Source organism: Danio rerio, chromosome 7, assembly GCF_049306965.1.
Source record: "Danio rerio strain Tuebingen ecotype United States chromosome 7, GRCz12tu, whole genome shotgun sequence".
Lineage (NCBI taxonomy): Eukaryota > Metazoa > Chordata > Actinopteri > Cypriniformes > Danionidae > Danio > Danio rerio.
In genome coordinates this window covers 13,759,295-13,784,779 of record NC_133182.1, presented here as the reverse complement: position 1 = coordinate 13,784,779, position 25,485 = coordinate 13,759,295, and the positions used below count along the sequence as shown (strand labels likewise).

Sequence of the window (25,485 nt, the reverse complement as noted above, 5' to 3'; positions counted from 1 at the left end):
TGGCCTCACTAACACCATTTCCAACAGCAACCTAGTTTTCCCATGTGGTCTCCCATACAGGTACTGACCAGGCTCAGCCCTGGTAACCGTTTTTTCTCCTGGGCTTCAGGGTGATATGGCTGTGTTAAGCCAGAATGAGAGTTTAGTTCCTAGTCCTATATTGACCTAGGAAATAGCAACTTTTTCATTTTCCGTCTGTCTTAATACATGATATAACTACAGAAGGGTCAAGCTTTAAATAGGAAAATTATCAACATCTTTTTTTACATTTTTTTTTTTTGAGTGAGATGCTAATGAGCTAATCTGATTCAATGATTTATGCTAAGCTAAGCTAAAAGTTCTCCAACCAGACCTGAAGTTCGGCTGAATGGATTCAAAAACAGTAAATCTCAACTGTACTTGCAAAATGAGCCAAAAATAGTGTTCCTTTAAAACAGCACAATAGGAGCAGGGCTCCCTCTTGCAGATGCTCTTCAATTTCTCTAGAGGGCGTCAGAAGATCTTGAAGCCCTTGAGGAGTGTCAGCGTCGGGGCTCTGCGTTTGCTCTGAGCTCTGGAGGATTTAACAGTAACCAGCTTTGCAGTCGCCGGAGTGGGCAGCTCTTTATAGCAGGCGGTGAGTGGAGGAGCAGAGCTCAGGCTGATGGCAGACTTGTCTTCGCTGATGAAGAGTGGACGGATGCTCCTCTCCGTCTCTCGCCGCACTTCCCGAACCGCTTCATGGAAGATGTGCTGAACTGACAGGAAGTCCAAACAGGCGGAGACTTCAAAGAAAAGGCAGCCGAAGCGCAAAGCCAGAGCCGCACCGTCTGCCTTGCTCACCTGTCTGAGAAACAGCGAGAGAGACTAAATGTTTAACCCTTTAAAAGGACAAATCATCCAAAAATAGGAACATTCTGTCATCATTTACTCACTCTTCACTTATTCTGAACCTGATTAAGTTGCTTTCTTCTGACGAACACAAAAGAAGATGTTTTGAAGTATGTTGTAAACCAGTAACCATTGATTTCTAGATGACATCGGTTACTGGTTTCTAACATTCTTTAAAATATCTTCTTCTCTGTTGAGCAGAAAGAAACTCAAAGTTTGGAAAATGAGTTTTTTTAAGTAAACACAATTTGTTGATTATAAGTTACATTGAAACTATTTTAACTAATTCTCATTGGAAAATTAGTAGACTATTAGTATTACTATTAGCATATTAGTTGACTATAGTATTAACCTTGGCGACTCAGTGGCGCAGTAGGTAGTGCTGTCGCCTCACAGCAAGAAGGTCGCTGGTTCGATCCTCTGCTCAGTTGCCGTTTCTGCGTGCCCCAGTTTCCCCCACAGTCCAAAGACATGTGGTACAGGAAATTTGGGTAAGCTAAATTGACCGTAGTGTATGAGTGTGTGTGTGGAAGTTTCCCAGTGATGGGTTGCGGCTGGAAGGGCATCCGCTGCGTAAAAATGTGCTGGATAAGTTGGCGGTTCATTCCGCTGTGGCGACCCCAGATTAATAAAGGGACTAAGCAGACATAAATTAATGTGTATTAACTTTTTTCTTCGTTGCTGCATGGAGGGCGCCATAGCAATCAGCGTCTTCCGGTAGGTAACGTAAACCGTCTTACGTTTTCATTGTTTATAACTTGCTAATCTCGATCTGAAAATTGTTGCCAATACCATTTTGAGTGGCTTACGGAGTGTTTTTGTGACACAACTGTAATTTTAAAAGGTGTGTGTTAATTAAGGTCATTATAGTAGTATAGTAATTGGCCATTTCCAGGCAGGTTCTAGCTTGACCAGCCTGGTTTAAGCTGGACATAGCTAGTTTTGGCTGGTCTCCCAGCCTGGCTAGGCTGTTCGAGTTGGCTTTAGCTGGTCATCTCCGTTACCAGCTAAGACCAGGTTGAAAATGGCTGGAACCAGCATGGAACTTGCCAAAACTCCTCTAAAACCTGCTAGCTAACCAGCGAAAACCAGCTTAGTCTTGTTTAAGCAGTTTTTTTCAGCAGTGTGACCTGTATGTTGATTCTAATCGGGAGCCATTTCTGTTTTATTTAGTTTGTATTGTGTTGTAGGCCATTTTACCACAGTGTGTTTTTCTGTCATTTCAAAATGCCACTTTATTTTCACATTGTGCACCTTATTCTATCAAAGTGTGTCAAACATTTTGGTGAATTGCTTGTGTGGGCTGGTTATAACTTAGAAAAAAAGAGAAAATGATCACTTTTGCGCTAATGATGTAACTCGCAGATGTTGTTTTAATTCCTATTAGATCGCATTTTTAAATAATCAGTCAGGGGGTGACTCTGATCACCTGTAGCGTTAGCAGAAAGACAACAAAAGTAAAATAGATTAAAACTATAATTTTAAAGCGGTCCAGATGTGACTGTTTATACACATCAAGCTGATGACTGGAAGTTCAAAGCATCCTCCTTTAGTATTAGTATAGTAAATTAGTAGACTAATAATAGTTAAGTCTCTATACTAAACTAATAGATTATTAGTGAGGTTAGGGTTAGAGTAAGTAGACATACTTGCAATGTTTCTTATAGTCATTTGAATGACTGTTGGTTAAGCAGTATCAGCATATAATAGCAGACAGTCTACTAATACTGTGATGAGAATTAGATGACAAAGTTTCAATATAACTTATAGTCAGGGCCAGACGGAATCTGCGGACATTTTTTGCCATTTCTGCGGAGAATTTTGGCAAAAATCTGCGGATTTTTGTGGAAATATTTTAAGAGTATCCAGCAGAGTATCATAACTAAATCCTTAATATATTAAATAAAAAGTAATAAATTACTGAATAAAAACTGAATAAATTCAGATTTACTCATTTACTCAAGTAAATAAACAGAATTACTAATGGGCTAAAAATCTGCAGAAATCTGCGGAATTCTGCGGAAAATCTGTGGAATTCTGCGCACGCAGATTCTGTGTGGGCCTACTTATCGTCAACAAAATGTGCAAAAGGTACCATCAAAATAAAGGGATAGCAATAATATTAGGTTAACTATCACTATAAATGCATGCATTATGAAAGTGTGATAAGATAAAATGGACCTCTTTAGTGAACATCAATAATATATTGTGAAAAGAATATGGAACATGTGGTCTTACAATGTAAATAAATCGACCAAAAATAAAAAGTTCAGATGCAAAAAAAATCTAAACCATCCAAGTGCCAATCTACAATTTTACTCAGCCTCCTGTTTATGATCAGTCATTTCACATTAAAAGCAATGAAAATAATATATTCTTTGCGATACAACGGAAAATACTGAAACTACACAGAGAAAAATAAAAATATTCGAAGAAAATTTCAGATGCCACTAAGAGGTTTTTGCATTCTACAAAAAGTAATTAAAAGCTCAATTAAACCAGTAAATAAGTTAATAATATCAGGAAATAAATAATAAATAAATACACAACTGAATTTATAAGGCTTATTAATAAATATCCTTTTAAAAATTGCACCAATTTTCAAATGTTTAAAGATCAGTAGAAGAAGTTAAAAAATACTAATTTAATTGATCAAGCAATGATAGAGAGGTTACAAAATATGTCCATTTTTTAACTAAATGCTGGGACAAAAACACACCTTTACATATTTTCCTCTAAAATATTAAGCACAGCTGTTTTCCATGATAAGAAATATTTCTGGAGCAGCAAATGAAATCACAATGAATTCTTAAGGATCGTGTGACACTGAATGCTGGAACAATCATGCTTCGAAATCAGCTTTACATCAAAGGAACGAATACAGTGAAATAGAAAACATTTATTATAAAGCTAATATTTGCTTAAGATAGCCGGAGTCAACACAGTATAATAAGGGTCCATTAGTTAATAGTTATCTAATGTATTTTCCAACATGAACAAACAATCAACAATACATTTATACAGTATTTAATCATCATTGTTAATGTTAATCAAAATAAAGGCATTGGTTTTTATGCCTTTCTGTGGATTAACTAATGGATTTGTTTTTTAATAGTGCCTTAGTTAATGTAAACTATGATTTATAAATGCTTGTTCATAGTAGAAGAACGTAAATGCATTAACTAATGGAACATTATTGTAAAGTGTTACCAAACTCTCTATATCAATATGTACACTACCTAACAAAAGTCTTGTCGTCAATCCCAGTTGTAAGAGCAACAAATAATAACTTGACTTCTAGTTGATCATTTAGAAAAGTGTCAGAAGGTCAATTTTTCTGATGGATCATCTGTTGAGCTGCATCATCATCATCACAAATACTGCAGAAGACCTATAGGAACCCACATGGACCCAAGATTCTCACAGAAATCAGTCAAGTTTGGTGAAGGAAAAATCATGGTTTGGGGTTACATTCAAGATGGAGACCTGTAAGAGATCTTCAGAGTATATGGCGACATCACCACCCTGAGGTATCAAGGCATTTGTGCTGCCCATTATATTACAAACCACAGGAGAGGGCAAATTCTTCAGCATGATAGCTGTCATGTTCACCAGCGAACAACCACCAGATGTCGCTGGTAAACACACACAAACACACACTTAGAACTACACTTCCGCCTTTGCCTGGACTACATTTTCATACATGCACTTCTCCCTGACACCCATGCTCATTCATCTAACTTGATTGCATTTACCACCTGAACCTTGTCATAGACTCCGGTGTGAGCGTCAAGGAGAGATCAAATCAAGTCAACTTTGAGCTATGATATAACACGGTTCGGCGGCAAGCAATCAGAATGAAGTAGTCCACCGTTTGAGAGGTGTTTAGAGAACACAGACCTGTGAACTTTGGTTCCGACCACAGTTGTTCCCAAGAGTTTGATTATTGTGGTTGACGGATTTACAAATATTGAAAATCGCGACGACGCGGGGGCCTCTAATCACGCGGGGCCCCCCTGCGGTGCGTGCCCTGCGGGCCCGTCCGCTACGCCACTGGATGGGACGCTAATGCAACGTTTTCAGAATAAGCCTGGGTTGTCCATTTCAGATGTTGTAAGAAAAGGGCTGATGCTGCAGTGGATTTTATGATATTTAATATAATAATTGCATTATTTGGACCTCAAATTGATGTAAACCTCTTGTAGAACACTTCCAAAACAAAATCAAAAATGCTTAAAGAGGTCAGGATCTGAGAAATCAAAATTCCCTTGAACAAACATCTTTTTTTTAAGTTTTTCATTAGGGCTGCACAATATATCATAAAAAAATGTTATTATAGCTATAATATCGGTATGCAATATCGGTACCACAGTAGGTGTAATAAATTACATTCAATTTATGTGCCATGCATTTGTGTGGTGCATTCGTAATTTGTCAATATTCAAATCCGACCAATTAGATGGGATTTTACCACAGATTTACATAAGCTAAAAAAAAAGATACAAAAAGAACAGACCTTATTATGCTTCTTAGGGGTGGCACTGAATAAATGTATAATCTGTATATCCTGCATCTTGCATTCTAATGCACACTGGACATGAAGCACTAAAACATTCGAAACATTGTTTTCATTGTCTATCAATGTACACAAATATTCGGCATCTATCTGCATCGCTTAGCAAAGTATAAAAAATAATGCGCATCCTCGCCTCTCCCATTTTCAAAATAAGAGTCCCACATTGATAGTAAGTTTACTATAAGTTTACAATAGATACACTAAAAAATAAGGGAAAAAATTATCATTGTTGTAATCTGACTAGAAACCATTCTGTTCTGCAATTTGGCCAGGACACCAGGGTTACATCTCTGCTCTTTACGAGATGTGCCATGGGATTTTTAACGACCACAGAGAGTCAGACCATGGTTTAACATCTCATCTGAAAGACGGCGCTCACTGATAGTGTCCCCTTCACTATACTGGGGTAACAGTCCACCGGTTAAGTGCCCCCTGTTGGCCTCACTAACACCATTTCCAACAGCAACCTAGTGTTCCCATGTGGTCTCCCATCCAGGTACTGACCAGGCTCAGCCCTGGTAACCGTTTTTTTTCCTGGGCTTCAGGGTAATATGGCTGTGTTAAGCCAGAATGAGAGTTTAGTTCCTAGTCCTATATTGACCTAGGAAATAGCAACTTTTTCATTTTCCGTCTGTCTTAATACATGATATAACTACAGAAGGGTCAAGCTTTTAATAAAAAAATTATCAAAATCTTTTTTTACATTTTTTTTTGAGTGAGATGCTAATGATCTAATCTGATTCAATGATTTATGCTAAGCTAAGCTAAAAGTTCTCCAACCAGACCCAAAGTTCGGCTGAATGGATTCAAAAACGGTAAATCTCAACTGTACTTGCAAAATGAGCCAAAAATAGTGTTCCTTTAAAACAGCACAATAGGAGCAGGGCTCCCTCTTGCAGATGCTCTTCAATTTCTCTAGAGGGCGTCAGAAAATCTTGAAGCCCTTGAGGAGTGTCAGCGTCGGAGCTCTGCGTTTGCTCTGAGCTCTGGAGGATTTAACAGTCACCAGCTTTGCAGTCGCCGGTGTGGGCAGCTCTTTATAGCAGGCGGTGAGTGGAGGAGCAGAGCTCAGGCTGATGGCAGACTTGTCTTCGCTGATGAAGAGTGGACGGATGCTCCTCTCTGTTTCTCGCCGCACTTCCCGAACCGCTTCATGGAAGATGTGCTGAACTGACAGGAAGTCCAAACAGGCGGAGACTTCAAAGAAAAGGCAGCCGAAGCGCAAAGCCAGAGCCGCACCGTCTGCCTTGCTCACCTGTCTGAGAAACAGCGAGAGAGACTAAATGTTTAACCCTTTAAAAGGACAAATCATCCAAAAATAGGAACATTCTGTCATCATTTACTCACTCTTCACTTATTCTGAACCTGATTAAGTTGCTTTCTTCTGACGAACACAAAAGAAGATGTTTTGAAGTATGTTGTAAACCAGTAACCATTGATTTCTAGATGACATCGGTTACTGGTTTCAAACATTCTTTAAAATATCTTCTTCTCTGTTGAGCAGAAAGAAGTCGACTATTATTATTACTATTAGTATATCAGTAGACTATAGTATTAACCTTGGCGACACAGTGGCGTGGTAGGTAGTGCTGTCGCATCACAGCAAGAAGGTCGCTGGTTCGATCCTCGGCTCAGCTGGTGTTTCTGTGTGGAGTTTGCATGTTCTCCCTGCGTGAGCGTGGGTTTCCTCCGGGTTTCCCCCACAGTCCAAAGACATGCGGTACAGGTGAATTGGGTGAGCTAAACAGTCCGTAGTGTATGAGTGTGTGTGTGTAAATGTGTGTGTGGAAGTTTCCCATAGATGGGTTGCGGCTGGAAGGGCATCCGCTGCGTAAAAATGTGCTGGATAAGTTGGCGGTTCATTCCGCTGTGGCGACCCCGGATTAATAAAGGGACTAAGCCAATAAGAAAATGAATGAATGAGTATTAACTTTTTTTTTTTCGTTGCTGCATGGAGGGCGCCATAGCAATCAGCGTCTTCCGGTAGGTAACGTAATCCGTCTTACGTTTTCGTTGTTTATAACTTGCTAATCTCGATCTGAAAATTGTTGCTAATACCATTTTGAGTGGCTTACGGAGTGTTTTTGTGACACAACTTTAATTTTAAAAGGTGTGTGTTAATTAAGGCCATTATAGTAGTATAGTAATTGGCCATTTCCAGGCAGGTTCTAGCTTGACCAGCCTGGTTCAAGCTGGACATAGCTGGTTTTTTGCTGGTCTCCCAGCCTGGCTAGGCTGGTCGAGTTGGCTTTAGCTGGTCATCTCCCTTACCAGCTAAGACCAGGTTTGAAATGGCTGGAACCAGCATGGAACTTGCCAAAACTCCTCTAAAACCTGCTAGCTAACCAGCGAAAACCAGCTTAGTCTTGTTTAAGCAGTTTTTTTCAGCAGGGTGACCTGTATGTTTATTCTAATCAGGAGCCATTTCTGTTTTATTTAGTTTGTATTGTGTTGTAGGCCATTTTACCACAGTATGTTTTTCTGTCATTTCAAAATGCCACTTTATTTTCACATTGTGCACCTTATTCTATCAAAGTGTGTCAAACATTTTGGTGAATTGCTTGTGTGGGCTGGTTATAACTTAGAAAAAAAGAGAAAATGATCACTTTTGCGCTAATGATGTAACTCGCAGATGTTGTTTTAATTCCTATTAGATCACATTTTTAAATAATCAGTCAGGGGGTGGCTCTAATCACCTGTAGCGTTAGCACAAAGACAACAAAAGTAAAATAGATTAAAACTATCATTTTAAAGCGGTCCAGATGTGACTGTTTATACACATCAAGTTGCTGACTGGAAGTTCAAAGCATCCTCCTTATGCATAGGCTACACGCAAGGCATAATGGGTAATTTTGCCTTCTATGAAAAAGGTCTCTATTAGTATTAGTATAGTAAATTAGTAGACTAATAATAGTTAAGTCTCTATACTAAACTAATAGATTATTAGTGAGGTTAGGGTTAGAGTAAGTAGACATACTTGCAATGTTTCTTATAGTCATTTGAATGACTGTTGGTTAAGCTGTATCAGCATATAATAGCAGACAGTCTACTAATACTGTGATGAGAATTAGGTGACAAAGTTTCAATATAACTTGTAGTCAGGGCCAGACGCAATCTGCGGACATTTTTTGCTATTTCTGCAGAGAATTTTGGTAAAAATCTGCGGATTTCTGCGGAAATATTTAGTATCCAGCAGAGTATCATAACTAAAACATTAATATATCAAATAAAAAGTAATAAATTACTGAATAAAAACTGAATAAATTTAGATTTACACATTTACTCAAGTAAATAAACAGAATTAATAATGGGCTAAAAATCTGCAGAAATCTGCAGAAAATCTGTGGAATTCTGCGCGTGCATATTCCGTGTGGGCCTACTTATCGTCAACAAAATGTGCAAAAGGTACCATCAAAATAAAGGGATAGTAATAATATTAAGTTAACTATCACTATAAATGCATGCATTATGAAAGTATGATAAGATAAAATGGACCTCTTTAGTGAACATCAATAATATATTGTGAAAAGAATATGGAACATGTGGTCTTACAATGTAAATAAATCGACCAAAAATAAAAAGTTCAGATGCAAAAAAAATCTAAACCATCCAAGTGCCAATCTACAATTTTACTCAGCCTCCTGTTCATGATCAGTTATTTCACATTAACAGCAATGAAAATAATATATTCTTTGCCATACAGCGGAAAATACTGAAACTACACAGAGAACAATAAAAATATTCAAAGAAAATTTCAGATGCCACTAAGAGGTTTTTGCATTCTACAAAAAGTAATTAAAAGCTCAATTAAACCAGTAAATAAGTTAATAATATCAGGAAAAAAATAATAAATAATTACACTGCTGAATTTATAAGGCTATTTTAAGGTTAATTAATAAATATCCATTTAAAAATTGCACCAATTTTCAAATGTTTAAAGATCAGTAGAAGAAGTTAAAAAATACTAATTTAATCGATCAAGCAATGATAGAGAGGTTACAAAATATGTCCATTTTTTAACTAAATGCTGGGACAAAAACACACCTTTACATATTTTCCTCTAAAATATTAAGCACAGCTGTTTTCCATGATAATAAATATTTCTGGAGCAGCAAATCAAATCACAATGAATTCTTAAGGATCGTGTGTCACTGAATGCTGGAACAATGATGCTTCCAAATCAGCTTTACATCAAAGAAACGAATACAGTGAAATAGAAAACATTTATTATAAAGCTAATATTTGCTTAAGATAGCTGGAGTCAACACAGTACAACAAGGGTCCATTAGTTAGTTATCTAATGTATTTTCCAACATGAACAAACAACCAACAATACATTTATACAGTATTTAATCATCATTGTTAATGTTAATCAAAATAAAGGCATTGGTTTTTATGCCTTTCTGTGGATTAACTAAAGGATTTGTTTTTTAATAGTGCCTTAGTTAATGTAAACTATGATTTATAAATGCTTGTTCATAGTAGAAGAACGTAAATGCATTAACTAATGGAACATTATTGTAAAGTGTTACCAAACTCTCTATATCAATATTTACACTACCTAAGAAAAGTCTTGTCGTCAATCCCAGTTGTAAGAGCAACAAATAATAACTTGACTTCTAGTTGATCATTTAGAAAGGTGTCAGAAGGTCAATTTTTCTGATGGATCATCTGTTGAGCTGCATCATCATCATCACAAATACTGCAGAAGACCTATAGGAACCCACATCGACCCAAGATTCTCACAGAAATCAGTCAAGTTTGGTGAAGGAAAAATCATGGTTTGGGGTTACATTCAAGATGGAGACCTGTAAGAGATCTTTAGAGTATATGGCGACACCACCACTCTGAGGTATCAAGACATTTGTGCTGCCCATTATATTACAAACCACAGGAGAGGGCAAATTCTTCAGCATGATAGCTGTCATGTTCACCAGCGAACAACCACCAGATGTCGCTGGTAAACACACACAAACACACACTTGGAACTACATTTCCGCCTTTGCACGGCCACCCCTCGGTAAACTCTGGCCACCCCTGTGGCCACCCCTTTGGCCCCCCCAATATAATTTAGCTGTTGACATTATTGATTTAAATGTACTTATAAATCCCCAATGTTTAAATAAATAAAATGCAGCCACTAAATTATTGTTGGTGTTACTGACGCAGCTGATTCATTGTCTCTCCCCCTTAGTGCTGGTTCAATGCTGAATGCTGGTGAAAGCAAACTGACGCATTCGCGCAGAAAACCATTCCCGCGCAACTCCGCAGTCCTGTGTGAATCCCGGTTGGTTGTTTGCATGCATGCCGACAAAATACGCGCCGCTCATGCGCCGTGAAACGGAGTAACAGCCTTTTGTGCAGAGGTAAAAGTCGACTAAAGTTTATATAATATGATGATGATGATGATGATGATGATGATGATGTTGTTACTTTCACTAAGCATGCCTTTAAAACAGAAAGGAGGGATAATGTGTCAGGGAGGTAAGACTTCATAACATGATTTCTCAGCCATGATCTGGTCTAAGACCACAGATAATTCTATAATACATTTTTTGTATTCTTTAGAATTGTCATAATTAATTTTCATGCAAAAGGTTTCTTATATCTTGGCATATCACTCCAGTTGTTGTTTTCCAGTAATATTTAGGATTGATTTCTGTTATTTATTCAGAATAATAATTGTATATAAATAATAAAATAAATATAAATAAATTTTTATATTTATTGAATAACAAATCTAACAATTCAAGAGAGGTGAGGGGTGTATAGGGTGGTTCGCCCAGGGTGTCATTTAAACTAGAACCGCCACTACCCTTCCCGATCGTCGTTGACAACACGCACACACCTTCAATAGACAGCAATGGCAATTTAATATTTACCTTAAGCTACAGTATATCAATAGAAGAAGCTGCATTAATTAAATGGCTCAAAGTAATATGGATAAATGATATTATTAGGTATAGTGAGTGTGTATATAATGCATTTTGTTCAGTTTGTTCATTTGTTTGAGTTATTAATAAACTCGTTATTCTTTCATTCATTTTCTTTTCGGCTTGGTCCCTTTATTAATCCAGGGTGGAACAGTGGAATAAACCGCCAACTTATCCAGCACATTTTTACACAGCGGATGCCCTTCCAGCTGCAACCCATCTCTGGGAATAATAAACTCATTAATCTTCATTAATTTTAGACATGGCATATACCGTATGATGTACAATAAAATCACGTAAAAAGTTATTTATACAGTATATATATATATATATATATATATATATATGTATATATATATATATATATATATATATATATATATATATATGAAAAGTGTTTTTAAACTAAACAGATTTTTATTTGGTTTGCACATGTACTTCCTGAATTACTTCAAGGAATAAATAGCAATATTTCAAGAAGAATTAATTAAGTGAATAAAAACTACATTAATACATTTACCAAAAATAAAAATATAAAATTACATTGAATTTCAAATTTTTTTGTGTGCCACCCCAAGATTTGGTGCGGCCTCTTCTGGCCACCCCTAAGAAAATTTTCTGGGGGCGCCACTGATTACAACGCGTTTTACTTTGTCTGCCTTTGCCGTGTTTTTGATTATTAGCCTAGCTTATCCTTTTGACCTTTTGCCTGTTATTCGACTATGATTCTGGATTGTCTACATTTATCTGTTTGCACCTGAATTGACCATCGCTTGCCTGACTTTGAATAAACCTGCATTTGGATCCTACCTTCTGTTGTCAGTGTCACTCCCCGACGTTACAACAGCGCTCTTTCTCTTACTTCAGCCTCCACATCAAAGTTCTACGCTTATTTCTGTTAAGTTACAAGACTTTTGTCTAAACAAAGTCAGACCTTACTTAATCATTAAAATTTAAGGCATGATCATATTTTATTTTGGTAAAATAAGTGTAATCTAGAGGCCTTTACCTTTCATATTAGCCCCTTCTGACACCAAATGATCAACTAGAAGTCAAGTTATTATTTGTTGGTCTTAAAACTTGGATAGGCAACAAGACTTTTGTCAAGCAGTGTATAGCAGAGCAGCTAAAAACATACATATGAAGTGGAGAGGAGCAGTAAAATAATGGCAAATGAACCAGTTACATAAATAGATTTGATGGAGTCCAGCTGTTATTGTAAGTGTGATAAATCATAAATCATGCACTGTGTTTGCACAATGAAAGGAAAATATAAAAGCAATAAACGGTCATTTCCCGGAGCGATCAAATCCTTACTTAAACATTTTAGGATCATAATAGATGAAAACCTAAATAATCTGTGATGGTACGAGACGTGTTTGTTGTAATTACAGCTAGTCGCAGGTCATATGTTTTTTTTCCCAGTCAAACAAACAGAAGGACTTTCGTACAACTATGTAAATGCACTATTTCCTGGTATGCTTGGTTGTTGTTTGGACTAACACCCACTCTGAAACAGGAAATTTGGCGCTTTTAAGAGGTCACATTTTTAAAGCTCATCATGTTGTGTGTCGAATATACTAGGTCACTATGCTTAGAATTGCCCCATTATAACATGCAGTGTTTTTATGTCTGCAAATTAACAAATAAATTGCATGATAAATAGAAATAATACATAAATACTGTACATATATTTGGCAACAAAGGCTCATTGTGAATACAAACCCCTGTCTGCATTTCTGGAGAGTGCTGAAGAATCTAACTAAGGATTTGAGAATCCTTGTGGCAAACTTACAGTATGTGTGTGTTGTTTCAAGAAAGCAACTATTCAATAGTGTTGTGTTTTATTTTCATTTGTTTATAATCATTTATTCTTCATTTCATTATTTTGTTTAATAATTTGATTAGTCATTTAAATAATTATCATTTTATCGATCATTAGTTAATGATTTAATTATTATTGATTATAATTGGTCATTTTATTATGTTTTTATATTGTATTATTATTATTATTATTATTATTTTAATATAATTATTGCTTTATTATTAATTCCATTTTCCATGTTGTTATAATCTTATGACGGTGTGGATTCAAGTGACACTTGTTTTCATGAGTAAAAGAGAAGAGAATGTCTACATTTCAAGGTCTGTATTGTCTCTGGGCAATGTTGTGAAGCAGTAATTTTCCATTGCTGTTGCTTGTGGTATAATAACACTTGTTGGATTTATCCTGGTCAGACGAGGTCTGAGCATTGAATCAAATGCAACTGAGGTTACTCAATAAACTCTGCTCTTTCTTTATCATCATTACTTCGTCTCTTGCTTCTGCTCCTCTCTAGCTTTCTTAGTCAACTCCTATATTGATAGGAGACACTTAATTTAGTTGAATACTGGTTAAAAAGTTTGTTTAAAACATTTACCCACAGAATCTGGCGTCCGGGGCTAGAAAATTATTTATCTGGCGTGAAAAGTGTGATCTAACAGCATGAATTATGTAGCCAGAGGTACGTATGGCTGTATTTAGTCTTTAAAACGAACACTACAGGGTGATATGATGCCTCCGACGGCTTCTGTTTCTTCTAGCACTACCAGCTGACCGACTACCTCCGTACGGAATGGCTTTTCTGCTTTTACCAGTTTGCCCAGTAGCTGACCGCATGAAAACAGGGTTTGAGTCCGGTGAAGAACGGTTCCAGAAACCAGATAAAACCAAAGCAAAATAAATAAATAAATAAACAACAGGCCGAAAACTTGGTAAAACCACATGGTTTTTCTTTTTCTAGATTGCTTTTGAAAACACTATTGGTTGGGTTTAGGGACAGAGTGGGTGGGTCAATCAGTCAGTCAGTCAGTCAATCGACAACAAGCTGACCTGGGGCGCGTTTCCCAAACAACGGAGATGGGTCTGGCTGCAGACCTGGTGCAGTGCAATCTGGGCTGCATCCAATGCTTTTTAATGGGCTCACCTAACCCCACCCCTAACCCTACCCATCACAGCTCCATTTGAGTGCATTGTGTCTGACATTGCGTCGCTGAGTGATGCACTCTCAGCTTGCATCATAAAGGCTGCATCCAGATACTATTGAAACAACGACTTAACTTGCGGCTGAACTATCATAGTATGATGCATCATTTGGAAAAAGTAAAATGTAATGACGAGTGTTTGCCAAAACCCATAGTTTCTCTGTCGCAGATCCATCGCTTGAACCATGTTAATTATAACGTAAAACGGCCATAATAACGCTCTAAACGGGGTGGAGAAACTACTTCTTTACAGAAGAACCCCATCATTTCTTTGTGCAAGTTATATTGTTTTACACAAACACGCATTTAAAATAAAATCCAATATTAGATTTGGTAAAAACATTCACTTGCTTTCCATATGAACTGAAATGGCAATGGCAAATGGCACATAGAGCCAATGTTTCCTCTACAAATTGAGTAAAGTACAAATATCCTAAAACATAAAATCACTTACAAAAGCTAACATGTATTCTAATATCATATATAAATCATATGAATAAATTAATAATGAGGCTATTTATTAAAAATTGAAATTTAATATTTATTATGTACTAGAAATAAAATATCATAATTTAATAATAATATTAATAATATTAACAACGATGATGATGATGATTATTATTAAAAAGGATATTGTTTAGCTATTTTTAAGAAAAGTCTACTTTTACAGTTTGACACTTGTAATCTACAGCAGAAAGTTCTAACCAGCAGGCCCAAGTCATATACAGTACAGATAATTAATAAATAACCTACTATAAATTAAAAGAATTAACGTATGCATTTTGTTTTCACAAGCTTTGGAGACGTAACATACATTCCGCTTTTAAATAACAGGTCACCTATAGCTTTCGCCATGAGGCTGTGTTCAAAATAACATCAATGTTTTCAAAGTGCACTGCGAAGGGAGCACAACTGTAAACATGAAGATCACTAAAACTGAACTGTAAAACTGTTAGAACTGTTAGAAAGCAAATTACACCTAAGAGTGATGACTTTAATGCTTTTTTTATTTTTAATCCTTCCAAGTTTAAATGTTAGAATGTTCTAAATGAATAGGGCATAATGGGGATACGTGGAAATAGAACACAGCCAGGAACTATGTTTCTAACTACAGCTCCAGAGGTTTAGTTGCGAGTGCTCAAGTTTGCAACGTAGTTTGCAAATGTTCGTTGGAGCGACAAATTTGGGAAATGGCAAATCAACAAACTATGTTTGTAACGATGGAACGATGGTTTTGGGAAACACACCCCTGGTTGGCTGAAGTGTATATTGGAGAGAAATTTAAGATCATCAAAAAAACATACACAGCGACCTCTGGTGGATTTGGAAAAACAAAACAGCAAGCAGACGCAACTCCAGTTATGTATTCTGCTGTCCTCAGAAATGTAGACCTGAGTACATATACGCAATGAGCCTGGGTTGCATATGATTTTGTAATGTTGAAATTAATCTTCAGAAATTCTAGTTTAATAGCTGTATCTATATAGAAATCCATAAAACATTTGCATAACTCTAATCCTGATTAAAATGTAAAGTTGGAAAGATGTCTTTTGCACAGCTTGAGAAACAGGAAAAAATGTATGTCAAGAATCATTTTGCAATTGAATAGTAACTGACAGAACCAGAGTCAGATCGTGAAGTTACTAAAGATTCCAACCCCTACTAGAAAGTGTTGTTTTATTCACCTGTATCTCTCCATGTCCACTTTGTTGCCTAGAAGGATGACAGGAGCTTCCGGTTGCAGGCCTTTGGAGTAAAGACTCACGGTCTCTAAATACTGCTGACAGACCTCAAAGCTACTCCTGTTGTCAATGCTGTAGACGATGATGAAAGCGTTGGCCCAGCCTAAATAGCGCTCGCTATTCACCGGTCCTTCCTGATACAAATAAAGTCACATTTGTTTGCATACTGCAGAGATCACAGGGTTATGCAACAAACTTTCTTAATGAGAAATAAAACACACGGTACATTGTAAAAAATGAGAAAGTTGATAAAGATTATTAAGAAAGTGTTGTAAATATACAACCCCAAATCAGTATGGAAAAAGAAAGTAGTTATTTCTAAATTTACTTTAACTTGCATTTCATTGCAGACAATACAAGAAACATTATTTATTGTGTTGCTCATTATTTTTTATTCCAATTTTGGTTCTTGCAACACATAATAAAAAACAGTTGGAGTAAAACATTTACCACTCTGTAATGTTGCTATTCTTTTTCACAACACTTAAAAGAGTTTTGGGGACTGAAGACACCAAATGATGAAGTGTTTCAGGTGTTATTTTGCAACAAAACAGGGTCTTCGTTGTCAAATTTTGCGCTTCAAAATGTGCCACAGATTCTCTACTGGAGACAGGTCAGGACTGCAGGCAGGCCAGTCAAGTACCTGTATCCTGGATAGGTACTTGCCAGGACTTTGTTTGTGGTTCCACATAATTCCTTTACGTTGTCTCAACACAAATCGATTAAGGTAATATAACAAATTGAAGTGAATTTAACATAAACCAATTAAGTTGTCTCTAAAAAACTCCAGAATTGTGTTGATTCAGCTCATCTTAAATAAGTAGTTTGAACAAATAGCAACAATTTTTGTGTTTGTGTGAATTATGAACTCTCAGTAATGATTAAATCTCACTGAACTGAGCTAAACTGAACCGAACTGAACTTAAAGATTAAAAACTGAACTACACTGTTCCAGTTACTATGACCATTTTTGTGAAGCTACTTTGACACAATCTACATTGTAAAAGCACCATACAAATAAAGCTGAATTGAATTGAATTGAATATGAGGAAATCAGGCTTGTGCTAACACCAAGAGTCAATCAAAGTAAAGGAAAATATTTGGTTGCACTTTATATTAGGTGGTTTTAAGTACTTTGTACTTGCATCAAAATCTAAATACAATGTACTTATTGTGTTTATAATGTATTGCAGAACACTTCTGGTGCACTTGAGGTGGGATACGGATTGGGTAAAAGAAATGTTTGGTGGTATGGATAGGTTTAAGGGTGGGTTAATGTGTAAGGGATGGTCAACAATGTTAGTTAATCACAGATGTAATCACATGGCGGTATTTAGTCAATCACAAGTGTAGTGACACAAATGACCATTTTGCCACTTGAGGTGTTGTAGGGTTGTTTCTGACGCGTGAGATCTCAATAAACGTATCATCTTCCAAATACTGCTTATCAGGTTTAATTTTTAACAGACAGTTCTTATGGCTTAATTTCCACTCAGAGTCTGGTACATAAATGCTCAAAAAATGACATTGAATGCCTCCACAAAGTTCATTTCAAACACGGTCAAAAAATGTTGTGCTTCCCTCTATTTACACACCTGCTGTTCTAACTCTTTACCTACCTATATACTTCTCAAAACCCACACTCCACCCAGTGGTCAAAAACAGCATTACAACAAACATAACGGCTCTTACAATAAGTACAATGTAAAAACATGTATTTACACAGTAAGTACATTGAAACAACTGATTAACTTCAGTGTAAGTGCATTATAGTTAAGGCCACCTAATATAGAGTGAGACCAAATATTTTACCCTCCAAAGAGACAACTGGGCATCATTACCTGATCCGCCGTGTCCATCACTTTCACCAAAACCGGCTGCTGGTCCACGACTTCTTCAGAAGAGTAAGTGTCTTCTGAAAATCGAATATGTATAAAAAGCTATTGTGTTTAATGTGTTTTCATTACAAAAAATAACCCAAAAGAACTGTTATTTGCTGAAGCATTAATGATTTTTGCAGCAGCTCAAACACAAGTTTTGCTGGTAACACTTTACTATAAGATTGTATTAGTTAATGTTAGTTAATGGATTTATTAACATGAACAAACAATGAACAATACATTTATTACAGTGCTTGTTCATGTTAGTTAACGTTAGTTAATGAAAATACAGTTGTTCACTGTTAGTTTGTGCATTAACAAGCATGAATTTGGATGCTAATAATGCATTAGTAAAGTATGGACTATCATAGATATTTGCATAAGATGTCGCCTACCCTCTTGTTGTCTACTAGAAGAAATGCGTCAATACAGCCACCATTTTAGTACAGGGTAGCGCTTCTTTGAAATGAATGCGGGACCAATGTGCAGTGGAGGACTGTGGCCATCCAGAGCCAGTGAAATACACAAATATGCATATATCTATGATCGGGAGTTTTTCAGGTGGTCATAATGCAACTTTTTTTTTAATTACAAAAATTACAAATTTTCATCACTTTTCTATATTGAAGGATTAGTGACCGCACGGCCATTCCTGAATAAGAGCATGTGTTTGTGTGCATGGAAGTGTATTATCCTCCCTCCCTGTTAAATTTGATCTAACCCATGTCCTGAAACACAGCCCCCCTCCTCCTTTCACTTCTCATTCTAACGAAGGAAGCGATTCATTTGTGAATGAATCTCCATTATTGTATTGTATATGTGTGACACTGACAACAGAAGTTTGGATCCACATGCAGGTTCATTCAGTGGTCAGGCAAGCAATGGTCAACACAGGTGTAAACAGATATATGAAGACAGTCCAGAATCTGCAAAGGTCAAAACACAGGAAAACAAGACTAGGGAAACACGTTGTAGTGCTACTTTACAGATAACAAGACTCGACCATGTGAATGAGCGAGTGTGCTGCTTAAACAGTGTGTGTAATCAGTCTTTGACAATCCTCAGGTGGTGCGAGTGTAATGAGTGTAAATGAGGAAGCAGGTGTGTGTGGGCGAAGTGCATGTATGAAGTTGTAGTCCATAAACTGGCGGATTTGTAGTTTGTACGAGTGAGAATGTTTTTCAGCGACCTCTGGTGATTAGAGGTCGCTGGTGATTGTGACAATTATTAGCGACTCTTAGCTGACAATAATTGAAGTTTCTAGCACTGCAACATCTCATTGTCATATTTCTTTTGCATTGTTTGCTGATTTTATTCAACAAAACTACTATTTAGTGCAAGTTGGATCTACTATAGCTGCGTCCCAAATGGCACACTATACACTATGCACTCATGCACTTACACACTCAACAGGATAGTACATGTATGTAGTGTCGTCCCAAATGGCACACTAATGCTTTTTTACTAAGCTGAAATTCAAACTGTTTCCCTGATGACGTTTGACGGTTGCTAAATCAGTGAAATAAACGACCGAATTATTAAATAATACCTGCCATGAGTATAACCGCATTCACCATCGGGAGGCGCTATAATCACTCTCGTAGGAGAATTTTGCTTTCACCATCTAAAATAAATAAAGTTATCCAACATGTGCGTTCGATAGCTCTGCTACGCAAGCAAACCTGCGGTCGTTGAGTGCGTGAAGTGTCCATCATTACACACTTCATTTTAGCGGCTGAATGAGTGCATCATCCGGGTAATTAAAGTGCACTTATTATTTTTAGAGTTTTCAGTGTGAACGCACTACTTACACTAGTTATACTACAAAATGGCGTAGAATAGTGCATAAGTATGCGATTTGGGACGCAGCTTTTGCCTTATGGTGAATGCAGTAGTAAGAGACTGTATTATCATCAATAAAGCTACTCGTTCATCACAAAAGTTCATAACGCAAGAAACAAAATCTTACTATAAAATGTTCTGCCTTTGGGATGTTTGTTCATTACTACACCCGTACACAGCGCTAAAATGCAGCATCTTCACATTGGCACACTGTCTTGACTGAGTTCTGTTGAGTGACATTTGTCCTGGGAGCACTGTACAAATGTGGCGGCGCTATTGACGCATGCTCAGAGTCCGTATGCCATATCTAGTGTATATATCTATATTAGTATTATAATAATATTACTTATATTATTACTATAAGTAATAAATGGCGCACAAGTATTGGCCATAATTAGTTCATGTTAGTAAATACAATAACTAATTAAACCTTACTGTAAAGTGTAACAGTTTTTGTCTTAGTTTTTCCAATTTAGGTTTTTTTATTTATGGAGTTTTTCACAAAAACAACATTTAGGGTTTTGCCATGCTTGTGCACTTTATAGTAATGTTTTATTATTATTTTTAGTATAACTTTTAATGAATTACATTTGAACAAGTTGTGAATATGATAAAACCAGGATGAACAGCAAAACCAATTATTACAAACATCAAATAAACTTCAACTGAAATTAAAAAACAAAAGATAAAAGAATTAGTTCTGGGAAAAGAATAATCAAAATTAATCCCATCCAAAATAAATGATGACATTTGATAAATGATGTAAATAAATGATGACAAATGATGTTTTGACATCAGATATGTTTGTGTACTATATGTGTACACATAAATAATAACAAAATTATACAAAACCTTTTTTTTGCATAGATATTTAAATGTATATTTAACTTTAATTTGATGGTGCGTTTGTTGAATTTAAATACATTGCATCTACATGTCAACTAATTCTCATTCTCATTAGATTATAAGTAAACTGTTAGGTGGGGGATAGAGTTAATATAAGTTAATATGAACTTGCAAAGTTTCTTATGGTCAGTTAAATGTCTATCAACAGATATTAAGCAGACAGTATATTAATACTCAAATAGACCATCAAAATAAAGTATTACCATAATTTGTATCAAATGCATATACTTTTATATATAAATAAAATCAACATTTTCTAAAATGTAAACATGCATGTGAGTATTAATATATACATAATTAATATACAGAGTATACAAACATATATCCAAACAAACTTTAATTTTGTAATGAAATTAAAGAAGATTAATCTTTGCCCAGCACAAAAAATACTTATTTTAATACTTTTTTTCTTTATTTATTATTATTAGCTAACTGCTAATATTGCAATAGCTATATTATATTTTAGATAAAATATATAAATCTATAATAGCTAATTGATGACATTAATCATTGTTCTTCAGTTTATCTTAATGTTAAAAAAATAAACCGGAAACGAAAAAAATCAACTAAAACATTCTTTTTTTTTTAACAAAAGCTCTTCAATTTACTAAAATAATAAAATGTCTGTACTATACTATACTAAAAAAATACATATGGAAATAAACTTTTTAAAAATATTAATAAATACTATAATATCACCTTAATTATACTAAAATAACAATAGATACAACAACAAAGGATACATTTGATGTAAAAAAAAAAAAGTGAATGCTGTGCATTAGGAAAAGACTTAAAGCATAGATTTCAAGTGGTTTGGCAAAGCCTGCGAGTCTTAAAATGTCAAACTTGTCATGTTAAAAACATAAAAGCTGTCGGTATAAGCCTTAACTTTTCATCTTCTGCCAGAGAAGGAAGCATGAAAATGAAAATGAGGCTTTACAAGGACTTTTATGTCTCCAAGTAAAACCCTTTTAAGTTTTAAAGTGACTCATCTGACATTTGCTATATTAATTATGTCTAGCTGTAGTAACTAACTTAGGAACAGCATTGGAGTTAGTGATTTAAATGATTCAATTTCAAGTAAGTTTTGCATTTAAACCAGAACCAGCAAAGACATGGAGGACAACATCATTGTCTAGATCAGTCATAATAAGTTCAGTCACTCATATCTGATTACATCATGAAGGCTGAGAAACTCACCAAGGTTTGGGTCATATTCACTGATGAAGCGCTTGGTGAGGAATTTGACAGTAAGTGCTGCGGGGACAGACAAACTTCCTGTAAGTCTCTGAGTTCAGAAATATTTTTGGATTACATAAAAAAAAAAATCCCAAGAGGCTGATGAGAAATCTTTTGCTTTTAAGCTTTTGTCACATGGCCCTTAAAACTGGCACCATAACCGCCTAGTTGATCTTTTTCCCCATTGGTTTTCATGAAAATAAAAACTTAAAATTAGCTAAGAATGGTGTCAGGGACACAAGTTCAAAAAAATTAAACAGAGAGGAATTTAAAAGGGTTAATACATACAGTATATGGACGCCATGTCTCATTTTGGTGTTTACATCTTTATACACAAAGAAAACACATTAACTGCAAGTAACTTTAATGCTTCAAGTGAGTTTAGAGGAAATAAAATACCAACATTGGGAAAAATGTTAAATATTAATTTATGAAACAACATACAGTACTGATTCTGAGCTGGATATTGAATTATACATTATATTGTATTCATTCATTCATTTCCCTAAAGCTTAGCCCCTTATTTATCAGGGGTCGCCCCAGCAGAATGAACCGCCAACTATTCCGGCATATGTCTTACGCAGCTGATGCCCTTTCAATTGATTTAATTTATTCAATTTACCTATAGCGCACACAAGGAGAACATGCACCACACAGAAATGCCAACTGGCCCAGCTGACTCGAACTAGTGACCTGCTTGCTGTGAGGTGATAGTGCTAACCACTGAGCCACCGTGTTGCCTATATTATATTATGTTATATTAATTATATTATATTAAATTATATCATGTTAATTATATTATATTAATTATATCATGTTAATTATATTAATTATATTAAATAATAGTATATTATATTATATTAATTATATTATATTAATTATATTATAATTAATTAATATATTATATTATGTTAATTACATTATATTATGTTAATTATATTATATTATATTATATTATATTATATTATATTATATTATATTATATTATATTATTTTATATTTGTAACGAGGAGTCTGACACGGAGGGATCCATTATGCAGTATTTATTAATCACAACTTCACTCAAACACACAATATGCACCTGGGTGAACACACACATCCACAGTAGTAGTAATGGTTTCAAGAATGACGGTGAACAGACACAGAGTGAGTTACCAGGCATGAGTAGAGAGCAGTGAGCGTGAATCAGAGTCCGTGTATCAGGCTTGGGTCAAGGGCAGGCAGCGAGAATCAGAGTCCGTATATCAGGCGTGGGTCGTGGGCAGGCAGAAGGCAAAGCAAAGTAAGAGACAGGCTGGAGTCGTACACAAGAGATCAGGCTGAATATAACGCTCAGTAATGCTGGCCGGGGCTGAACAAGACTTCGCATTTATAAACTATTATTTCACTGATTTCCCAGAAATGGGTTGCAGCTGGAATGGCATCCGCTGTGTAAAACATATTCTGGATAAGTTGGCAGTTCATTCCACTGTGGCGACCCCAGATTAATAAAGGGACTAAGCCGACAATAAAATGAAGGAATGAATGAATGAATTATACCACTGAATGAGATTTTAATGGTTGTAATTAACGATAAAACAATCAATGTATGAAAACAATCATGTTTGGCTTTAAAAGAACTTTACTGAAATTAAGCAAAACACATTACACATGTAAGAAATATACATTTAATACACTTGTGATATTTTTTTCATGTTTCAAACCTCATTTCGTTATTTGACCCATATAGAAGTTAAAATTATTAGCCATCCTGTACATTTTATTTATCTGTGTATTTTTTTAAATAATTTTTATTATTTGTTTTTATTTTTCTTACTTGTCTCTTTTCTTCCTGTGAAAAGCACTTTAAAATGTCACTGTGCATATAAATAAACATGCCTTGCCTTGCCTATTTTCTTTTTCAAGTATTTCCCAAATGATGTTTAACAAAGCAAGGAAGTTTTCACAGTTTCCAATAATATTTTTCCTACAGAGGAAAGTTTTATTTGTTTTATTTAGGCTAGAATGAAAGCAGCTATTATTAGCAATATTATTAGCCCCCTTAAGCAATATATATATATATATATATATATATATATATATATATATATATTTGAAGTCAGAATTATTAGCCCCTTTTGAATTTTTGCTGCTTTTTTTAATATTTCCCATATTATATTTAACAGAGCAAGGAAATTTTCACAGTATGTCTGATAATATTTGTTCTTCTGAAGAAAGTCTTATTTGTTTTATTTCGACAAAAATAAAAGCAGTTATTAATTTTTTAAACACCATTTTAAGGACAAAATTATTAGCCCCTTTAAGCTAACTTTTTTTTCGATAGTCTACAGAAAAAACCATCATTACGCAACAACTTGCCTAATTACCCTAACCTGCCTAGTTAACCTAATTAACCTAGTAAAGCCTTTAAAAGTCACTTTAAGCTGTATAGAAGTGTCTTGAGAAAATATCTAGTAAAATATTATTTACTGTCATCATAGCAAAGATTAAACAAATCAGTTATTAGAGATGAGTTATTAAAACTATCATATTTAGAAATGTGTTGAAGCAAATCTACTCTCTCTTGAACAGAAATAGGGGGGAAAAATAACAGGGGTTCTAATAATTCAGGGGGGCTAATAATTCTGACTTCAACTGTATATATATATATATATATATATATATATATATATATATATATATATATATATATATATATATATATATACAGAACAAACCAGCGTTATACAATGATTTGCCTAATAACCTGAATAACCATAATTGTCTAATTAACCTACAGTAGTTAAGCCTTTATATTGCACATTAAGCTGAATATCTTGAAAAATAGCTATCTATTAAAATATTATACAGTGTTATTATAAATAGGTTATTAAAACTATTATGTTTTGAAATGTGTTGAAAAAACGTATTTCTGTTAAATAGAAATTGGGGATAAAATATTCAGGGGGCTATAATTCAGGAGGGCTAATGATTATGACTTCAACTGTACAGAAAACCGCGTATTGTTTGTAAGTTACTTTACGTTTAATGTAGCCTAAAGATTTCAGCCTGAAACGATGTTTGTTATATAAACACGCCATGAACATAGGATATATGTTCATAAAAAGTGTTATCCATACCTGACTTTCCAGACCCCATCGCTCCTAAAATCACAATGTTCACCTCTGAGGGCTCGTGCTCGGGAACTGTGACGATATTGCAAGTTCGTGCTTTCCCGAACATTAGAGACATCCTGAAGACGAGTTAGATGATTAGCATGAAGAAGCAGATCCGAGTTAAACAGCCCATTTTAGTCTGAGTTCATACCTGCTGATGCTGATGTCCGATTTCTCACCAGCGATCTCTGCAGAACAGCTGGAGCGCGTTAATGTACTCGCTAATCCACATCTTCACAGCTGTGCAAGTTGTTTTATACTGCTTTCTTATGTCTCCTGGCTATTACAAGTGGACTCCTGGCTTAGGAGGATGGGAAT

At 35.4% G+C, this 25,485-nt stretch overlaps 1 protein-coding gene across 5 annotated transcripts; it reads right to left on the bottom strand.

The window, feature by feature from the left end:
- Positions 1–268: 268 nt before the first annotated feature.
- On the bottom strand, positions 269–25,485 carry rasl12 (RAS-like, family 12). Of its 5 annotated transcripts, none has more exon segments than NM_200395.1 (6): positions 269–826; positions 16,089–16,279; positions 17,987–18,060; positions 21,974–22,030; positions 25,132–25,244; positions 25,319–25,485. In NM_200395.1, coding segments are annotated over 5 exon segments (768 nt in total). In that variant the 5' UTR covers position 25,244; positions 25,319–25,485; the 3' UTR covers positions 269–492.